This window comes from Prunus avium, chromosome 6 (genome assembly GCF_965620075.1).
Source record: "Prunus avium chromosome 6, drPruAviu1.hap1.1, whole genome shotgun sequence".
Classification (NCBI taxonomy): Eukaryota; Viridiplantae; Streptophyta; class Magnoliopsida; order Rosales; family Rosaceae; genus Prunus; species Prunus avium.
The window spans coordinates 36,261,076-36,280,518 of NC_142289.1; the positions used below are offsets into that span (position 1 = coordinate 36,261,076).

Consider the following 19,443-nt stretch of genomic DNA (forward strand, 5'->3'; position numbering starts at 1 on the left):
ATATCTATTGATACTATGTTGTAAAAGTGAGAAATTTTTACTGTATCACACATGGACGATTTATGCACGTAGCCATATTTAAACATAAGACTCGTTTTTTCTTTGTTTGATACAAGTGATATTAGAAGAAGAGGATTGGAACACAAGACTTCGTGTCATGTGCATGGATAACTGTTTTTAATCACTTGAGCTACAAATCCTTTACAAGGCTTGTTTGATGACATTTTTGTGGTGCATAAAAGGTATGGCCCACCATGATGAATTGGAAGACGGTAAAGTTTGACCCGAAACCTATGCATTGTTTTTGGGTTAAATAAGCCCTAGATAATATGAGTCGGGTCCAAGAAGCAACCCAAAACACTGATTTGGGCCAAGTCCATGGACCAGCCGACCCAAGGGCACATGACGTAAGCCCATCCGCAGAAGCTGACAGATGCCAATGGGTCAGGATCTAGTGAGAACAGCTATATGAGAACCTTATATGAGAACACCGTTGGATATAATCCAACGACTTCGTGAAAAGCAATTGTAATTGAAACGGTTGTACTAGAATGAGTCCCTCAACGTGTTCTCTCTCCTCTCTCCTTCCTAAACAGCTGTTCAACTTTTTCACGCTCCCTCCCAATTTTTTCACGCTCCCTCACTTTTTTTCTTTTTTTTCTTTTTTCAGACTCCCTCTTGTTCCTCTCAATACCTTCTCCTATTTTCTTTGATCATAATTGATACATTTCTCTCGAACTCCCCCTCTCGTCTTTCTCTGCCCTCTCCATTTCTCTCCTTTCAAACTCTTTCTCTGTGTTGCTCTCTCAATTTCTCTGAGTCGATCTCCCTCGTCGTAGTCGTCGTCGTTCTCTCTCTCTCTCTCTCTCTCTCTCTCTCTCTCTCTCTCTCTCTCTCGCTCTCTCTCTCTCTCTCACACAATTCAAAAATCGAGGTCCAAAAACCCTATTTATTGCTCTCATTTGATATCTCTTTCATTTTCCTCTTCGTTGTGTCCCTCTACCTGTGTCGTCCCTCCTGCCGTTCTCTCGGTTGAAACGCCCAAAATCCCCATGTTGCAAAACGGAAGAGGAGAACCAGAGAGGAGAGACAGAGCAGTGTTGAAGAGAAAAGAGAAGAGTAGAGCAACATTGGATAATGGCAGACTCGATCGTCTAAAACAATGACTTCGTTATTTAGCGGCACCTCCACGGAGCTCTCTATTTTGTGCAAACGAACGAAGCGTTTTTCGGTTGCCCGGATTGTATAGTCTCATTTAATTTAAAGAAGCGCTGCACCAAACGTGGGTTAAGGGTGTTATTTAAGCTAGTCCAATCCAGTCCAATCCAAGGAGGTGTACCAAACAGACCCTTAGTGAATAATAATTATTTAAATATTATATTAAACAAAAAAATAGAAAAATTTAACTACTATTTAAGTAATATAATTCATGAAGTAAATTTAAAATATTTAATTCTAATTATTTACTAAAGAAAAAATAATTAAAAAATAATTACTAATTTAACTAATTAAATAAGGCAAAGATATTATTTAATTACTAAAAATAAAATTTTAAAAAATTAATTAACCTAAACATACTTAGTTCATATTAATTTTTTTTTTTTAAACCTCTCCCAATGAAATTTGGTCTGGTGATATATATCCCAGCAAACGTTGCCATATTAGACCACTCCCAATGAATCAAATCCAAGTTCAAAGCCGAGCCTATAGCCATGCATATTATCCCAACTCTCAAATGTTAACCATACTTACTTACCAAACCATTATAGTGCTTTGTTTATAAATATCTAGGAGTGTGGATTTTTGATGTGTTATTTTCATAAAGGGCACCTCAAAAGATAAGCCTATAGTGAAATCCATATTTTTATTATTGGGGCATATATTTAAAGAGTATAGCCTCTATAAATAGAATATTTTAAAAGCCACTCGGCTATACTCCAAAAATGGAATATTTTAAAGGTATAGCCTCATGTCTATACTCTCTAAATATAATATTTTAAAAATATAGAAGAGGAGGATTCGAACATAAGATTTCGTGTCATGTGCATAGATAACTGCTCTTAACCACTTGAATTATAAACCCTTTACAATCTATGGCATTTTTGTGGTGCATAGAAGGTATGGCCCACCATGACAAATTGGATGATGGTACAGTTTGACCCGAAACCTATGCATTATTTTTGGGTTAAATTGAAGTCCTAGATAACATGAGTCGGGTCCAAGAAGCAACCCAAAACACTGATTTGGGCCAAGTCCATGGACCAGCCGACCCATGGGCACATGACGTAAGCCCATACGCAGAAGCCGACAGATGACAATCGCCTTAGGGCTTCAGAAAATCGGACTATATATATAAATCACAAACGCCTCCCCTCAATCTCCTACCCTCTTCATTTCGAGAATTGGGGTTTGGGCAGCCGAAATCAGTCGCCATGGGACGAAGGCCAGCCAGGTGCTATCGCCAGATCAAGAACAAACCCTACCCGAAATCCCGTTTCTGCCGTGGTGTTCCGGACCCTAAGATCCGAATCTATGATGTGGGTATGAAGAAGAAGGGCGTGGATGAATTTCCCTTCTGCATCCACCTCGTTTCTTGGGAGAAAGAAAACGTTTCGAGTGAAGCTCTCGAGGCCGCTCGTATCGCCTGCAACAAGTACATGGCCAAGTTCGCCGGAAAGGACACCTTTCATTTGCGAGTTAGGGTTCACCCCTTCCATGTTCTCAGGATCAACAAGATGCTTTCTTGTGCCGGAGCCGATAGGCTTCAGACTGGTATGAGAGGTGCTTTTGGGAAGCCCTTGGGTACTTGCGCTAGGGTTGATATTGGTCAGGTGCTTCTCTCTGTTCGTTGCAAAGACAGCAACAAGAACCATGCTCATGAAGCTCTCCGCCGTGCCAAGTTCAAGTTCCCTGGTCGTCAAAAGATCATTGAGAGCAGGAAATGGTATGTTCGAACTCTTTTCATTTCTGAGTTTGTTTCTTATTTTATGCTTATGGGTTATGGGTTTTGCACTCTCTGACTTGAAACCCAAAATCGAATTTTTGATTTTGATTGCATTTTTGTTGTATATCATGGGTTCTGTTGAAGAAACTTTTTGTCATAAGTAGAATTAAAATTAATCCATATTATACTGAAACTTTGTGGATGTGTTACTTTTTCAGGGGCTTTACCAAGTTCAGCCGAGCTGACTATGTCAGGTTGAAGGCAGAGCATCGTATTGTTCCTGATGGTGTCAATGCCAAGGTTTGTTTATTTCTAACAAATTATTATTTTTATTATAATTTTTAGTTCCTTAATTTGATTTCATTTGACAATGCCAAGAACTAATGATTTATGTTGGTTCTTGCAGCTTTTGGGATGCCATGGATCTTTGGCTTTGCGCCGTCCTGGAGGAGCATTCATTGATGCTGCTGTGAACTGATTCATGTTACACAACTTCCATTAGAAATTGTGTTAGCGAAATCCATACTACATTTCTGTTTTGATTTCTGTTGACTAGATTATGTACGTTTTTGGAAATGTTTCCTGAAAGCTTTTGTTTAAGATTTTAGAATTTTGGGCAAACTTCTGTTGGAGTTGTGTATTCGATATTTTTATTAAAGTTTTTGGTTATCGTTAATGTTATCAGAATGCTGTTACTTTGCATGAATTGGCTTATTATGTTGTGAGTCTCTATTGATGTTCATATCTGGTAAAATGATATATGTATATCAACAATAAATTTATAGCTTCTCATGCAATGGAAGTACTTGAATAACTGGGTACAGATCTTTTGCTGGATAGAGTTTTTAATGTTATAGTTTTAATGGTGTTAACAGTAAATCTAGGTTTCCGATTTAACAACCGGTAACCACTCGTAACACATGTAACAGAAATATTCCCCCTAGACCATAGTGCTGGTGTTTTCACTTTGAAATTGAACAATTTAATTGAACCGTCATGGATTGCCTCCTTGCATTCCGTATTAATTCTCAAGTTTTGTCAAGGCTATTTCAAAAAGTTAAAAAGTTAAAAACATGAAGAAATGGAGTAAGTACACTGCGAACAGATTTTGAAGTCCGTCATTGTTTCGTAAACCGAAGGCTGGGATGTCAAACAAGTTATGAAGCCTTCTACCGCTATGCTCTCTTTCGGAAAAGCCTTTCCTTTACAACTTTCTTTCTGGGTTTCCTAGCTACGCATTCCTTCTCATCTTTAACAACTCTACTATCCGTCTCAGCTGTGCTTGCTTCCTGTTTGACTAGACAACCTTCTGGACTTTCTGTGCTTGCTTCCTGTACTTCACAACCTTCTGGATTTTCTGTGCTACGAACTCTGTTTGCTTTAGCTTTCTTTCTAATTTGTTTAGGAGCAACTTCATTCTTCTTCATCGGGCTGACTTCCTGTTCGATTTCTTGACCTTTGGGGCTATCTGGCAGAACCTTTGGAGAAGTTTTTGTGTCATCCATTTCGGGCACGATACCTCTCTTTGACTTTTGTTTCTGTTTCAATTCTGAGTCTGGGGAAGCTTTTGTGTCATCCATTACAGGCACCATACCTCTCTTTGACCTTCGTCTCTGATTTAGTTCCAAGACAGGGGTAGTTTTTGAGTCTTCCATCATAGGCACAACAACTCTCTCTGACCTTCGTTTCTGAATTGATTCCGAGTCTGGGGAAGTTTTTGTGTCAACCATTGTAGGCACAGTACCTCTCTTTGACCTTCGTTTCTGATTTGGTTCTGAGTCTGGGGAAGTTTTTGTGTCATCCATCTCAGGCACCATACCTCTCTTTGACCTTCGTCTCTGATTTGGTTCCAAGACTGGGGAAGTTTTTGAGTTTTCCATCACGAGCACAACACCTCTCTCTGACCTTCGTTTCTGAATCGATTCCGAGTCTGGGGAAGTTTTTGTGTCAACCATTGCAGGCACAGTACCTCTCTTCGACCTTCGTTTCTGATTTGGTTCTGACTCTGGGGAAGTTTGAGACTCATCCATCTCAGGCACAATACCTCTCTTTGACCTTCGTTTCTGATTTGATTCTGGTTCAGTCTTCATGGCTGCCTTTGATGTCTTTTCAGCACTGGTAATCTCTTCTTTGTCCACATTGTTTTTGAAACTTTCTAGACTCGGCATGGGGTATGCCTTAACTATGTAGATCTGCCGTCGTGACAACTACTAGTTCAATATTTGGCCTTTCAAAGAAGTCCAGATAAGTATATAGAAAGCATACATTCTCAAATCAAGCCTAAGCCCCATCAGATAATGATGCATTTGATGACTTAAAACGGGCATAAACTGAAAAAATAAATAAACGATAATCTAATCATCAGAGCTTGAAAGTTTATGATTAAACTGTGATAAGAATTTTGTCCAAAAAAGAAAAGAAAACTGTGATAAGAATATGTTTTGAAGTGTCTAATTACTACACAGTTCAAGCCTAAGCCTCAACATATAATGGAATGGTACTATGCATGAACTACCTAAGAACATATTTGAAGTGTCTAATTCCTCAAATGTTTCATTCCTAGATTTAGATATGCTTACATCGATCGAGCGGTAGTTTATATGTAGAAATCAGTTGATTTTAATAAGAGGGCAAGCTCTTGCAAGATCAATTTTGTTTAATATATATTTAAGCGTACCTTAAATCTTGCGGGTTCAGTCAGTTCAAACACAAGCGCATCACCATCATCCAACTTGTGTTCCAAAGCAAACCCTCTCCAGCCCCCACTAAGCCCAGCTCTCTTGCCAATGTAGACAGCATCATACTCATTGCCATCTTCATCCTCTAGTACCATTTCCGACCCCGTTTTTGAGAGATGATCCTCGCAAAATTTTGAAGGAAGCCCCTTGAAATTGAAACGAAACCACTAATAAGTAATGACGACAGTACTTAAAAACAAAGTTTTTTTGTTGCAACTTACCAACCAGAAACAGCTATAAACATGAGACCGAACCATCGATTTGACAAAAGATGGATTCTCAGTCTGTAGATTCTCTTGAAGCTTCTCTGCAGCTTTAAAAGCAGCACTCCTTTCTTCATAAGAAGCAGCTCTGACTTCCTCTATAGGCCTTGCAAGGTAGCTGAAAGTTTCACAAAATTACTACCAAAACAGCTAAATAATTGATGCAATAAAGCAACATGAATTCAACAGCCAAAAAGCTATCCTACCTTCCCCATGAAGATGAAGTTTTCCTTGACCCTTTCCTCAAAGTTGGCAGGCCTATGTCAACCTGCAATGGGAAGCAAAAATCCATTCATTCTTTTTCCCATAAATTGATGTTGATGGTTCAAAATCAAAACTTGCTTATCACACATAGACCAGTTGTGAGTGCATCACTTACATCATCACGATACGATTGGATTGGGTTGCGTTGACGGGAAGACCGTCTTGGCTCTAAATCAAAACAGGTATTTTTTGCCTTGGGTCTTGAAACACGTTGCTGTAGCACGGTACCACCATAAAGATACGAACTTTCTAAATTTTTTCAAGTATTGAAATGAAAACCCACAACAATATAGGAAAATGAGAAGATGGAAACAAGTCTAGATTTTTCTTTAACCTGGGACTTGTTCGGAGAAGCAGTCAAGTGGGTCAAAGTCTTCGAAATGTTTGAAATTCCCAAATCCTTCATCAGCCAAAATTATGCAGCAAATGAGAGTTCAAGGAAGAAAAGTTTTTTGATTTTTGGAAATGAAGAAGAAGAAGATATGAATGGGATTGCAGACACAGACCTGGAACTTCCTTTTGTTTTCTTCAAGGCGTTGGTTGCGAGCCTCTTCGTAAGTGTTGGCGGTGAATGAGTCGACAGCAGCTACCATTTTTCGCTTGGAATCGGATTGACCCAACAACGAAAAAGCAAGATCCGATTGATCGAGTGAGAACGTCGCCGTTTCAGAAAACCAGAGAGAGTGAGGTGTTGAGTTATTGCGCAGCCTAACGGACAAGGTGAGCAGTATGAAGTTGAACCCTGGTGTGCATTGAACAAGGTAAGAAAGTGCGCCGTTTGAATTTCAAATTAACTATGGCTGACGACGTCGTTTTGATTAATTGTTTGTTACCTTTCTTCTCTCCTTTTTTTATTTTACTTTTGTTCTTACTTCGGCCCCAACCATAAAATGAAGCCCAAACCCAAATCTAATTTGGATTTGTCTTCTGGTCTTCTGCGTGATTTACAAATGATTACGTATTTAGAATTTATCTCGACACTTTTTCTTCGATGAGGAAGTGAGTAAGAAGCTTTGCTTCAGCCTTCAGTAGACCACAATTTTTTTAAATTTTTTTAAAAAATGCAAACGATATTAGAAGAATGGAAATTGAACTAAAAATCTAGAATGCATGGGTAAATGTTCTTAACTACTTAAGCTATAAGGCCTTGTAGTTGGAGTACTTACCAACCCTGATTTTGGCAAATTCTAGATTTTTCGTAAATAGCCATAGTTAGATCACAGCTTCATCCATATTGCATCACAATGGTCAATGGCTTTCTTTTTTCTTTCTTTTTTTGGGTCAGGGAGAGTACTTCATAAAAGCCCAAAGGCAGAGCAAGCCCAAGAGGGGGGTGGGGGGCCTAACCTGTACAGGCGGGGGGGAGCAAGCGCAAAGACAAGAAGGCCTAAAGGAATGGAAAAGCAAAAGCAATAACCAACCAAAGGAGGAATGAAAAGCGAATTCACAATCGAGAGTGTAACAAAGAAATGGCAAACAATAATGTCAACATCTCAATTCTCATTAGATATGTATTGTGTTGCAGGCACATAAGCCATAAGCATTATTCTATTAATTTGGCACCAAAATCTAGAAATACCCCCAAAAAATTGTCAATTTAACGAGTACAAGTCAAGACATACACTGGAATTCCCAGTAGCAAAGCTCAACATTGAAGTACAAGTTTAACCAATAACCAAAAAAAATACTCAAACTTATTTGCATGAGAAACAAGAAAAACTACAGTTCTTCTGGCAATTTCAACAGCTATTGACTGAATGCATAGCTTCAGTACCTGTGCTCCAACTTCTCCTTTTCCTGGTAGTTCTGAACATACCTGCATGCATTTCAGAATTGAGCACAAGAACAAAAAAATATGGTCTATTTAATCAAAACATTTTTGGGGGCATAGGGAAGAAGAATAGGAAAGGGGACTTAGACAGCAAATAATAAGTAAAATCGATGATGACAGAAACGAAGAAGAGGGCAATTACAGATTGGTCTGACATTGCAATGTTGAAACAAATATATTACTGACGAACAAGATGCCTAATCAAAACAAAGAATCCCATTTATTTGTGCCTTATACACAACTTAGCTAAGTTCATTTATTTACATCATATGCTAATGTTTGCTAGAATTTGATGAAATAGTGTGAAAAGATTTTAGGCCACACACACACACACACACACACAATCAACTGATTATGAAAAACCAAGAACAAAAAATATGTACTCGACGACTTGTAATAAAATCCAATAAAAATACAGACTGCATGCATCGGTGAAAAAAAATAATTAAAAATCAAAAGCTGCCACCTTCTTTTTCCCAGTTTTTCGTCCGAATTCCTCAGCTACAATCTAAACAAATAATTATTTCGGTATGGCTGTGAAAGTGAAGCCCTTGAACCCTAATATCATATCTTGGGAAAACTTAGAGAGAGAATGCGATTGGTGAAATGGGGATTGACAATTTTTTGTGGCAAAAAGAAAAAGCTTTCAAATTTAGTTTTTACTGTAAATCCAGCAAATTCGATCAATTACCTCATATGAATATAAAAATCAACGAAAAAAAGGAAGATTCGAAGAAGAAGAAGGAGAGCTTACGAGTAGACGCCGACGAGTGGGCCGAGGAGGAGGGTGGCGCTGATCCAGTTCTCGGAGATCTTGTGGTGGATCTTCGTCGGCAGATCTTTCCAGAGACCAGGCATCACTTTCTGCTGAAACGGCGACAGCGCGTACACCACTGCCTTCATCCTCACCGGCTGCTTCCCCATTTTTCCCTTCTCCAGAAACTTCTCAACTTCCCTTTGGTTTTTGGTCTCAGCTTATTAGTTGAAATGAGCAAATGAAATACTTACCTTATGCAATATAATTCTTATATATCAAAGCCCACTGGGCCACACCCAAATAACTCTATTTTCTCCAAATTTGGGCCTAAGACCGTTTTCAAGCCCATTTATTTAGTTAAACCCATGGTTTCGGTTCGCTCTCCAAACCCAGTCATACACGCATCTCTCAAAGCTCCATGACTTTTTATATAGGCGAGGTGAGGAAAATAAACAAAGAACTCCGGGTGCACAGAGACATAATAGTTTTGAACTCTATTTTTTTGTTTGTTTTACAAAGCGATATTCTAAACTACTTTAATCTAATAAACACTTTATAAAAAACACTTTTGCTCATAAGTACTTTATTATAAGTATATTGAAAGTGTGCAAGGAATTCTTCTATGGAAGCGGGCTAGTCCTCGAAAATGCCTGTTAAAAGATGGACAAAAAAATGTATGGAGCCGGTAGTTGACTTGGGCATTTAATTCTTACTCCCTTTCGACAACGCCGCTTATTTCAAAAAACACCTGATATGTGCTATAAAAAGTTTTTATGTCCCAAAGCCAAAAGCACTTTTAAGATTTTTTTTTTTTTTTTTTTTTTTGCCGAACTCTTTTAGAAGAATTTTTTGATTGTCATAAAAGAAAAATGTTGGTTTACTTATTGGTTCACTTGTCATAAAAGAAAAATGTTGGTTTACCTTTAGCTACAACTCTAGGTTGGTTTTTCCCATGTGAATATTCACCGTGTTTGTTTACTTATCGAAGAAAATGTTTGCAACGTTTTTATCACATTTCCAACTGATTGGTTCCCTCTCTACCATCCCCAACTCCAAAGTCAAATTTCATTCACCTATGTGGACATAGAAACGGTGTCTATTGCAAGACGGGTTAATGTTTACCAAGGAGCATGATAAACAGCTCATTTAAAGAACTGAATTCACCCACAAATGTAAAACATATTAAACAATCGATGCATATTCCCACTTCAGAGTTTTAGACAATGTCAAGTTAATAGCAGGATACTTGTTCAGCAAAATAAAGAATAACTTATATGCCATAATTTTTCTACTTCTACAATCACAATCAACTACAACCACAAAAAACTATAACAAAAGAATATCTCCGTTCATCTGTATATCTTAATGTCATGGAAGAAAACCCTGCATTGATCTCACCAAACAGGTCCATAACGCGTCCTCCTTTGCAGACAGGATTGAAATACACCGAGAAGCATTCGATGGCAAAAAAGTTCAAGCGTTGTACAGGAGGAAGAACCAATGAGAAGACGAGTCAAATGAACCGTTACAGACCAGTTTTGGCACGCTTCATCCCACTTGAAGTGAAAGGAGAGACACTACCATATGGTTGAGGACTCTCTTCTCTTAGATTGGATTTTAGCATAGCTAGTTCTCTCAACTGTTCCCTCTTGTAGTGGTCTTGTGACTCGTCCTGAAATGAAAATCAAGATTCATTATTTATGTGAATCAAGGGCAACCTCATACAATACTATTTATTTTGAACCAGTAAATATTGTATGTTGAGGGAAGGTAAAATCAGTTTCATTATTCATGTGATATGTACTTGTGAATAATGATACATTGTAGTGGAAAGGCAACAATATTTGTATTGAAAATCCAAAGGGATGAATCAGAAAATATACCATAGGTTTGAGAAGTTCTTCTATGATTTGTTTTGCCTGTCTCAACCGCATATCAACAATATTAGCAGGTAATTCAGCCTCAATTATAATGTGCAGTGGATCATTCAGATGTTCATAACCTGGTCTTCCTCTCAAAGATTCCTCCTTGAGAGCGGGAAAGCAAGAAATATATGTCAAGAGACATAAAACATACAGTATAAATGAAAACAGAACAAGAAAAAAGAACTTGATTTAAAATCATGAAAACTTCTTATTTAAAGCACACAACACACTGAGAATAATTCTACCTTGTCAATATCTCTTATTGAACATTTTCCTCTTATGTATACTCGACAACCTGTAGAAGCTTCCACCCTCTTTAGTGAATTGCCTCTAGGACCCAGAAGCCGGCCCACAAAATTGAACTACAAAAATAGAAGCTTTAGTATCACAAAAAGTGCGAGAGAGAGAGAGAGAGAGAGAAAGAGACAGAGAGAGAGAGAAAGAGACAGAGAGAGATCCTTTAATAAGGACTTATTTCTCAGTTGTTCGTTAGATCATATGTGAAGGCTGAAATCAGATGCATTGAGGCACATGTACTTATTTTAAGAACCTTATTAAAGAATAACTGTGTGTGTGTGCCTCTGCACACTAACACTTGGTTCTTTTTAATCATTAAATCTAAAAGTTAGAATTTACGATAGCAATCTCACATAACGCACTCTCAAGTGATATGCATGGCTTACATTTGGAAAGCTATCTACTGGAATATCCAAGCGCAATATCCTCTTCACAATGTAGGAACTTGGGCTTGATGGTGCGACTTGCCACTCCATATTCATCCCTTGTGGACCACCTAATCTCTGTTACAATTATGCAACCAAAGGCAAACTATTGAAACTATACCAAGTGGAAAAAAATGAATTAATGGAGCATAAACATAATGATAAAAAGATAAACTGAGAAAGAGATAGGGGAACTGTAGCCTATTCCACATAAAATAAACGTAGAAAAAGATCAAAATACACAACATTCAACGTAGTGGGGTATCCAAGCTTGTCAACTAACATAAAATAGCTTCGAAGTATATAAAATCAATTAATAAACTTCAACCATATTATAAAGCTGAAACTTCCACTATTTACCATATAATAATGGATTTAAGGGTATATGAAGCCAGTGGATTTACGGACACCCCTGCCTTAATCACACTTTGACTATGTCCTGGATCAAAATGAATTCACAGTTGAGAAAGCCACCTAATGGAAATAGATGAATTTGGAAAAAGTCAGTGGATAACTGACCCAGAAAGAAACCATGTCGTAGGCTGATACATAAGAGTGTTTTGGCAGTCTTCAAGTCCACAAAAAGTAAGCAATACTGTCTCTCAACCTGTGGATAGAAGACCACCATAATCAACTTCCAAACTCCCAATACTGCATTACACATTCTGACCCCACTTCAGGCAAGATCCAAGTCTTCCACGTCAGTAGAATACTAGTCAGTATCTCTCAGGACCTGATTATGCTTTCCTCTTGTTCAGTTCCACATTGCCATGTACAATTATTTAAACTAGTTTTTCAGACGTCCATGCTTTGCATACCAATTAAGCAGGTAGGCACATACATACATACAAGATACAACAAATCTAGCGGGAAATTCATTTAGGCATACACAGTTTAAACAAATTAGAAAAGGGACAGCAAGAAAAATAATCAATACACTACTGTGCTATAGATAATGAAAAATGGAAGACCGGAGATGCAAACTAAGGGTGTTACATAAGAGAGAACATGATTTCAAGTACTTACATCGTGAGGTCGGCCGTTCCAGCCACCCAGGCCTGACCCTCTATAGTTTGGCATTATGTCTGAACCAATGGGGCTAGGGCTTCCACGTTGCATTCTGTCAAAGTCACTAAACCCTTGGTTGGGCATCATTCCAGAAACCCGTATTATCTCTATCAAAAAATAGAAGAGAATCAAACTTTAGCATTTCCCTTCCTCAATATATCATATAATGAAACAAGAATATAGAGCATTGAATCAGTTTCTTGGCAAAGTTTAAGAAATCAATATGACAAGTAGAACACAGATGAAATGGAGAGATTAGTGATGAAAGCAGATGAAAAAGAACAAAACACATAGAACATGCAAGTCAACTCCAATATTGTGAGGAAAAAGAAGTTCCATTTTATCCAAAAGCATTAATCTCCATCCCACTCCTTGATGAGGAGGTTGTGTGAAAGACTACTTTGAACCACCAAAGGTGGGCAGAGCATGCTCATAATAAGTAATTCAAGGACCAAATAAACATCCTAGCAAAGCAAGGCAGAGAAATCTACATTCTTTTCTCCTGTATCAACAAATTCTGATCTTTCTTTCCATGGCTTTCATAATTCATCAATTACCCAACACCCATATACAGAAATGAACAGCAGACAGCTATTAAGATGCAGAATTCTCAATTGGGTTCATAGAAAAAAGCAGAAAGATTTTAACTTTGGGCCCTAAAAACACCCAAAAGCAAATCCAAATCACAATCATAACACAGAAAAAAGGACTTGGTCCAAAAACAAACATGGGCAAAAGAGAAACCTTGATTCAAGAGTCGGCCACATATGGGGACGACCTGCGCGAAAGGTCCAAGCTTTTGGTGCTCGGCCAACAGCTCAGTCAAGTACTGGCTATCCACATCGGGCGGGGTTCTTAGGTGTGGAGAGAGCGCTCTTGCCGGTGAGAAATTCTGAGCATAAGAACCTGACATTGAATTCCAATGGAGGTCTCTGAGGAAAGAGCTCAAAAGGGTAAAGAAACTAGTAAATGGGATGTGGTGAGGCTTGAACTGTGCTGGGTAGGAGCAAAAGTAATGGTGGGCAGAGGTGGTGGGGTTTAGAATTGAGAGGGTTTTAATGGCGTCTTGCTTTGCCTTTGCTTGCTGCTGTAGCTAGAGAGAGAGGCGATGCGGACGCCATTCCATTCAGATTTTGAGACCCTCTCTCTCTCCTCTCTCTCGCTCTTTCCTTCTCTGTCGTTGCTGTAAGATTTTAAGATTGACACCTCACACCGAGACTGACAGGAGGAGCACCGCGAATGACGACACACGCTGAGTGAGCGCGTGGAGTGGTGCTCCAATCAGATGCTGTGGAGATGTCATCGGACATGGGACCCAGTGGCCGCAGGGTGGGCCCGGATCCAGCATGTGAGTTGTGAAATGAGACCACGCTCTTTCAGGGTGTGGGGCTCTCTCTCCTCTTCATTCTTTGAATATTCGCATCATTTAGTCTAAACACCCCTACATCTAATTTAACTTTCAATTTTTTAATTTAAAAATTTTCTTTTACTATTTCTTTAAAAATTAAGAGTTGAAATTTAATTTTTCATAATCGGTAATTATCTATCAATTATTGTAAAGAATTTGTAGCTCAAACGGTTAAGAGTATTTATTTTCGGTTCTCAATCGACTACATGTAAGTGACGATAAAGAACAATTTGATTTTTATTTATTTATTTGAATTAGGTCCCTTATGAGTTATAATGACATTCCAATATAGTCTTAATCTGAGGATGGGAGTGTTAAGTTGTCTTCATCTTCTCGGAATATAAGGTCGGTTTCTGTTTAAACCACAACTTGGTATTTGGAAACTTGAGGTCATACTATGTGATTTTGATGGCAACTAGTTTGACCAAGGCTCTACACAATGGCGAAATTCCTTTTCTCATTCATGGAGTACAAATATTAATATTAATAAATATCAAATACAATCTTACACGCAACGCAACGTTGATACATAATCTTTTTTATACATTTCTCATGCATCAACGGTCGAAAATAACCATATAGTTCGTATACTGATTGTGAATGGTATAATGAGCTGTGTTTGGTATAACTAACTAATACACAAAGACAAATAAACTTTGTATAGTTACATAATAATTAATAAATAAAATATTAGAAATGGAGCAAAGGGTTTTGCATTGCAAGATGGGCATGATTTTAATAATTTATGGAGGCTCCCAAAGGGTGACATGGTCTGTTTTGATCCCCACATTGTTGTCTCCGGCTAAACGTGCTGTGCCATGTACTTTTTCTAGCACACACCTTAGACCTTAGAGGAATCCTATGCTTCATTTTCAACCATGTATTTTTAAGAAGAAAATTTTAAATAAATAATCAATGTGTTTTTGGAAAATAAAAAATTGTGGTTATGTTAATTAATATATTAATTATTTGGATGCATAAGAAGGCCGCCGAATGAAATTTTCTATGTATGGCTAGCTAGGAGCTGTCCACAAGCTTTGGACATTACATCTGTCTTTAAGTTGTTGCTTAATTGGCATTAGGAAGGTATTAACTATATATGGAAATATTCTATTTTTAAACAATTTGCTATGCTTCCTTCCTAACTATCAATCTCATTCTGAATCATTGATGGTGGGAATGTCCATGAGTTTAAACTAAAGTGATATTAGATTATGATTATAAAAAATAAAATAGGTGGTAGATTCAAGTCTTTGTCTTAACTACTGAAATTATAAACTCTCATATTTGAATGTGTTTAAATTGACAGCTTAACAACAAAATGTACAAAAACATCATACGGGAAAAAGGAAAATTTGGATTATGCATGTTAAAAGCGAAAGAATTATGCTAACGTTAGTCGTACCTGGACATGTGACATTAGCTTAGCATATCCGTTGGATGATTATGGACAGGTGGTTTGAAGGCATACCATCAGGGTAATAACCAATAACCAAGGTTATGAATAAAACTTGAAAATGACATATATGGCGGCCATGCTTTAGATTCTGGTGGATATTAATGCTTCGGTAAAATGTCACAAGAGCAGGCAGTAGTGTTTAATACATCATAGATAGCATTTGGCTTGTTAGTCCAAAACCAAAAGGACCAAAGCCTTACATTTCATGTGATGAAACTCAGAGTTCAAAAGAGCATTCAATTTTTAGGCAATATAAAACATGAGAAGGGGGATCAGGCTGTCTGTTCAATTCCGTTCGAATTCAAGCCTGTTGGAATAAGTTGCCCTTCTCAATAGGCTTTGGTCTACAAATACACAAAAACTGCCAACATCCATGTTTCATGTGTCATGTGTGAACCCACAAGCCAATTTATCAAAATGCATAATTTTTTTTTTTAAAATTTTTGAATCCCAAGCACAAAATAAATTATCATTGTAGGTTAACAAGCTTTTTAAAGCTCATGGGACATGAACTACACATATCAGCCAAGCAAATTGGAAGGACTGATAATAAATGGCAAAAAGTATATTACAAACAACAAATAATATTGCTACAACTTCAAGCCTTTGTTGAAAGTATAGATTATATCCCCTTGCCAATCAAAGAGAAACATCTCCAGTTGCCATCAAAAGGGGGATAGAAGAGCTTCATTGGGAAGAATTTTGGGAAACTCCCTGGACTTCTGATGCTGGTGAAGAATAAGAAGGGATGACCTGAGTCAATGAACAGTTATGTCAAAGTCGGCCTAAAAGCAGTGCAGATGACAGCGGATATAGTTAGTGTAATGGAGACAGGAGTTCAACTAGAAACTAGAAGGTACCTTAATGGGATAAACTTCAGTGACTTCTTCAGTTCCCTCATCCAAGTATACAACATCCTGCATGGTAAGCTGGTGATATTCGACAACCTCCCTTAGGAAGCGATTTTCACGTGCGTAAACTGAATTTTCATGGGCCAATCTTGCTTTTTCTGCCAAAAGTGTTTCCAATTGCAGCCGTATCTGAAAGGGAAATATTCGCATCAGAGACATTGCACCTAATGTCATTATGCATATAGAAAAGGACATTACACATAAGCATTGAAATGTATCAAGGAGGTTCTTGTCCTGCTCAAACTATTCATAAGGTCTTTAAATATATAACATGGGAAAGGAAGTTGGTAAATTGTAAACCAAACATAATTTCAAGTCTCAAAAGAAGAAGCCAATGTGAAAGATAATAAACCAAAAAACACTACTAATGAAGAAAGAAAAAAACTGATACCAAATCATCATCTTCAGGGCTGTCTCCCCTTTCACGATTCTCTCGAAGGATTTTGTTTTCTTCCTCCAGCTGAGCACATCGCTCCTTTGCAAAAGCAAAATCTGCTTTGACAGTCTTCAACTCCCGAAGAAGAAGTTTTGCTTTGGCAGCCATTGCCATTGCAACCTGTAGTGCAAACAAAAGGCAAATCATGCATCTTACTATACAAGTGAACTGTAAGCATCAAACAATTATGCTACACGTGAACCCAATAGCAAGGTTATAGATTATGGAGCATCAAAGTCATCCAAAACTTTTCATTCTATTAAGTGTTAATTATTTGTACAAAGAGGGCTATACCAGACTCAACAGATTTCATGCATGATAAGGAGGAAATTAATTAAAATATTCCAACATCTCAACATTATTCATATTCCAGCTGCAAGCATATAACTTCTATTATATCAACCAGTGACACAAAAGTTGCCACCTTACGTCGCGAGATGCCTTCAATTGAAGTTCGAGGTCAGCTTGCGTCTGAGGTTTTTGGGCCTGATTCTGTGCAGAACCACTGGCCTTTTTCTTGATATGCTTACGAGTTTCTTGAATGATGTCTGCAGTCCGGTTCTCAACAATCGTACGACCTTCCTGTCAAGGTGAAACACAAACAGTGCATAAATGATCAAATAGTAAGTACCAATTTATTGAATTGATTCGAGAGTAAGGATACAGCTAAACATAAAGTCAATGAATTTGTGCAGAAACAAACACACACACACAGAGTAATTGTTCCATTCATATTAGCCTTATGTATTACACACGGACAAGTTACTATGTTTCAGAAAATAGAATGAAACAGTAGGCAAAATAGTGGGATTACTTTTCACAGCCTGGGAAAACCATTTAAAGCTCAAAATTCACTTTAATATAGCTTGTGCAATGCCTACCTCCAACGCAGTCCCAATGGTTCCACTAATATAACTAAGGGATGATGTGAATGCACCCAACCCCTTCTGTAACGTCGGATTGTCTGTCCTTCCACGGCTCTCAACATGTTGGTTTGGATCACGATACTGCTGCAAATAGTTGGTAGATATACAACTTAGTCATTAGATACTAAAAGTCCGCAGATACACAACTAAATGATGAATTAACAATAAAGCAGCAACTGCACGTCTTTGGAAAATGCCAAGCTACTATAAGATATGATGAAGAAGATTATCTCACCTTACCCCTTGTTGGTGTAGAAGGCATGTCCACCCTTGTTCTTCCAGGAGAATCATAATTTTCAGCTGCATTATCCTCGTCGTCGTCGAGAATGGCTTTGGCTTTTCTAGCAAGTACACCCCAAAACCCATGTTTGGATTCATTCAAGTTTTTTATTGATGTATACTGATGTGGCTACAAAACACAACAGATAAAAAGGCATTGGAGCTTGCAAGTAGCAGCGAAAGCAAGAAATGGGTAGAATCAAACCACATCAGATGCAACACAGAAGCCAATTCACGAATGAAAACAGCATAAAGCATGTGAATTCCTAGACCTGTGAGGGAGAAGACGACGCAGTGGTTGTGGTGGTGGGGGGGTTGGAAAATCGGGAAGGTGACGAGGAGTTGACAGCAGGCTGAGCACCGCGAGCGGCATAAGCAGAGGAGAGAGAAGAGTCGCGGTGTGCCGAAGAGGCTCGAATAGCTTTGGCCGCAAGCGAATCATCGGACTGCGGCGGAGGCAGTGGGTACCGAGATTTTTCTTCTTCTTCTTCTTCAAATCGAAAGCTTGGGCTTGATGTTGATGACGAAGATGATGGCACCTGCTGCCTCCTCCTGTAAGCCATTTCCAACAATCTCCTCTTTTCTCTGCTAAATTGAATTGAAAAACCCTAATACCCACAAGAATTTATGGCACTCGCTCTCATTCAAAATTCGATCTTTTTGCCCTCTTTCTTGTTTTTTGTTTTTTGTATTTTGTTTTCACAAACAGAGTCTCTGCGACTGCACAGAAGGAAAATTGAAGAGCCCCGACGAGGAAAGCCCTAAATTGGCAAACCCTGGTGCAGTCACAGAGAAGAAGATCCTCACACCTTCAACCGAATCAGCCCTTCTTCTGAATTCGCCTTCTGGCTTTGCTTGGCTTGTGTTCTTGTGTCTCCGCGTCGTCAACGCCCACTTTCCTTTGATGCAGAGTTACTGTTTTTCTTACTAAAAATAAGATTGCTCTTTTGATTTGGGCCTAGAGCTTCTTCTGCCAAGCTTTTTGGGTTTGGGCTTTCTTTGTAGTAGAATTGACAAAAACCACATTTCCTTTTCCAAATTAACATTTTTATTGAAATCCAACAATCCTTTTTTCAGACTCAACACCAAAATTTTATCCCATTGTCAATGTTTTTTATGGCAAATTTTGCCCCCAGTTGGTTGGATTAAATTTTGACAATATGTGGGAGACTAGAGAAGGTGAAAGACTAATTAGACCTCTTGACCAAAAAAAAAAAAAAAAAATTAGACCTAATGAGACGGTGATACAATTCCTCGTAACAAGCCTCTAGAACTTGTTTGAGACGATAAGGTTTTTTTGAAGTTTACACAGAAAGAAGTTTTGAGGAATCAATGAAATCGGGAGGTTGGGGCATGTAGACTTCTTCGCGGATGGTGCCATGGAAGAAGATATTGGAGACATCTAATTGAGTGATGGACCAATCATATTAGACAACAAGTGATAAGATGATTCTAATGGTGATGGATTTTACAACGGGGCTAAAGGTTTTAGATTAATCGATTCTGGATTGT

General features: G+C 38.2%; 5 protein-coding genes across 6 annotated transcripts; 1 reads left to right on the forward strand and 4 right to left on the reverse strand.

Annotated features, from left to right (window-relative positions):
- Window positions 1-2,363: 2,363 nt before the first annotated feature.
- LOC110750826 (large ribosomal subunit protein uL16) lies at window positions 2,364-3,646 on the forward strand. Its single transcript, XM_021951195.2, has 3 exons — window positions 2,364-2,944; window positions 3,163-3,244; window positions 3,351-3,646. The coding sequence occupies exons 1-3, from the start codon at window positions 2,433-2,435 to the stop codon at window positions 3,420-3,422; spliced, it is 666 nt and encodes a 221-aa protein (XP_021806887.1). The 5' UTR covers window positions 2,364-2,432; the 3' UTR covers window positions 3,423-3,646.
- A 279-nt stretch (window positions 3,647-3,925) lies between these two features.
- Window positions 3,926-6,971, reverse strand: LOC110750825 (AP2/B3-like transcriptional factor family protein). Its single transcript, XM_021951194.2, has 7 exons — window positions 6,716-6,971; window positions 6,544-6,609; window positions 6,325-6,423; window positions 6,152-6,213; window positions 5,904-6,063; window positions 5,622-5,828; window positions 3,926-5,136 (listed from the first exon to the last, which is right to left on the reverse strand). Exons 1-7 carry the CDS (start codon window positions 6,800-6,802, stop codon window positions 4,120-4,122), a joined length of 1,698 nt encoding a protein of 565 aa, XP_021806886.2. The 5' UTR covers window positions 6,803-6,971; the 3' UTR covers window positions 3,926-4,119.
- A 708-nt stretch (window positions 6,972-7,679) lies between these two features.
- On the reverse strand, window positions 7,680-9,043 carry LOC110750824 (cytochrome b-c1 complex subunit 8). Its single transcript, XM_021951193.2, has 2 exons — window positions 8,795-9,043; window positions 7,680-8,025 (listed from the first exon to the last, which is right to left on the reverse strand). Exons 1-2 carry the CDS (start codon window positions 8,962-8,964, stop codon window positions 7,977-7,979), a joined length of 219 nt encoding a protein of 72 aa, XP_021806885.1. The 5' UTR covers window positions 8,965-9,043; the 3' UTR covers window positions 7,680-7,976.
- A 925-nt stretch (window positions 9,044-9,968) lies between these two features.
- LOC110750823 (KH domain-containing protein At3g08620) lies at window positions 9,969-13,691 on the reverse strand. The gene is made up of 6 exons (XM_021951192.2): window positions 13,257-13,691; window positions 12,471-12,619; window positions 11,406-11,522; window positions 10,968-11,084; window positions 10,681-10,824; window positions 9,969-10,469 (listed from the first exon to the last, which is right to left on the reverse strand). The coding sequence occupies exons 1-6, from the start codon at window positions 13,423-13,425 to the stop codon at window positions 10,323-10,325; spliced, it is 843 nt and encodes a 280-aa protein (XP_021806884.1). The 5' UTR covers window positions 13,426-13,691; the 3' UTR covers window positions 9,969-10,322.
- A 2,096-nt stretch (window positions 13,692-15,787) lies between these two features.
- LOC110750822 (zinc finger CCCH domain protein) lies at window positions 15,788-18,843 on the reverse strand. Of its 2 annotated transcripts, none has more exons than XM_021951190.2 (7): window positions 18,204-18,843; window positions 17,888-18,061; window positions 17,608-17,733; window positions 17,156-17,308; window positions 16,682-16,846; window positions 16,240-16,419; window positions 15,788-16,132 (listed from the first exon to the last, which is right to left on the reverse strand). In XM_021951190.2, the coding sequence occupies exons 1-7, from the start codon at window positions 18,492-18,494 to the stop codon at window positions 16,067-16,069; spliced, it is 1,155 nt and encodes a 384-aa protein (XP_021806882.1). In that variant the 5' UTR covers window positions 18,495-18,843; the 3' UTR covers window positions 15,788-16,066. The 2 variants fall into 2 exon arrangements, with proteins under 2 accessions (XP_021806882.1, XP_021806881.1); XM_021951189.2 differs by having other exon boundaries at window positions 17,608-17,736.
- Window positions 18,844-19,443: the final 600 nt, after the last annotated feature.

Bases quoted from the DNA above. Each gene is read 5' to 3' on its own strand.
- LOC110750826 (XM_021951195.2), top strand. From the start codon at position 2,433: ATGGGACGAAGGCCAGCCAGGTGCTATCGCCAGATCAAGAACAAACCC. The intron at 2,945-3,162 runs GTATGTTCGAAC...TTACTTTTTCAG, and splicing joins ATCATTGAGAGCAGGAAATG to GGGCTTTACCAAGTTCAGCC. The intron at 3,245-3,350 runs GTTTGTTTATTT...TGGTTCTTGCAG, and splicing joins CTGATGGTGTCAATGCCAAG to CTTTTGGGATGCCATGGATC.
- LOC110750825 (XM_021951194.2), bottom strand. From the start codon at position 6,802: ATGGTAGCTGCTGTCGACTCATTCACCGCCAACACTTACGAAGAGGCT. The intron at 6,610-6,715 runs GTCTGTGTCTGC...TGGCTGATGAAG, and splicing joins AAAACAAAAGGAAGTTCCAG to GATTTGGGAATTTCAAACAT. The intron at 5,829-5,903 runs GTAAGTTGCAAC...TTCAATTTCAAG, and splicing joins TTTATAGCTGTTTCTGGTTG to GGGCTTCCTTCAAAATTTTG.
- LOC110750824 (XM_021951193.2), bottom strand. From the start codon at position 8,964: ATGGGGAAGCAGCCGGTGAGGATGAAGGCAGTGGTGTACGCGCTGTCG. The intron at 8,026-8,794 runs GTAAGCTCTCCT...AAATGCATGCAG, and splicing joins CCACTCGTCGGCGTCTACTC to GTATGTTCAGAACTACCAGG.
- LOC110750823 (XM_021951192.2), bottom strand. From the start codon at position 13,425: ATGTCAGGTTCTTATGCTCAGAATTTCTCACCGGCAAGAGCGCTCTCT. The intron at 11,085-11,405 runs GTAAGCCATGCA...CTATTTTTGTAG, and splicing joins CAGTAGATAGCTTTCCAAAT to TTCAATTTTGTGGGCCGGCT. The intron at 10,825-10,967 runs GTAGAATTATTC...CCCGCTCTCAAG, and splicing joins CAATAAGAGATATTGACAAG to GAGGAATCTTTGAGAGGAAG.
- LOC110750822 (XM_021951189.2), bottom strand. From the start codon at position 18,494: ATGGCTTACAGGAGGAGGCAGCAGGTGCCATCATCTTCGTCATCAACA. The intron at 17,737-17,887 runs GTGAGATAATCT...AACTATTTGCAG, and splicing joins CTACACCAACAAGGGGTAAG to CAGTATCGTGATCCAAACCA. The intron at 16,133-16,239 runs GTACCTTCTAGT...TCATTGACTCAG, and splicing joins CTGAAGTTTATCCCATTAAG to GTCATCCCTTCTTATTCTTC.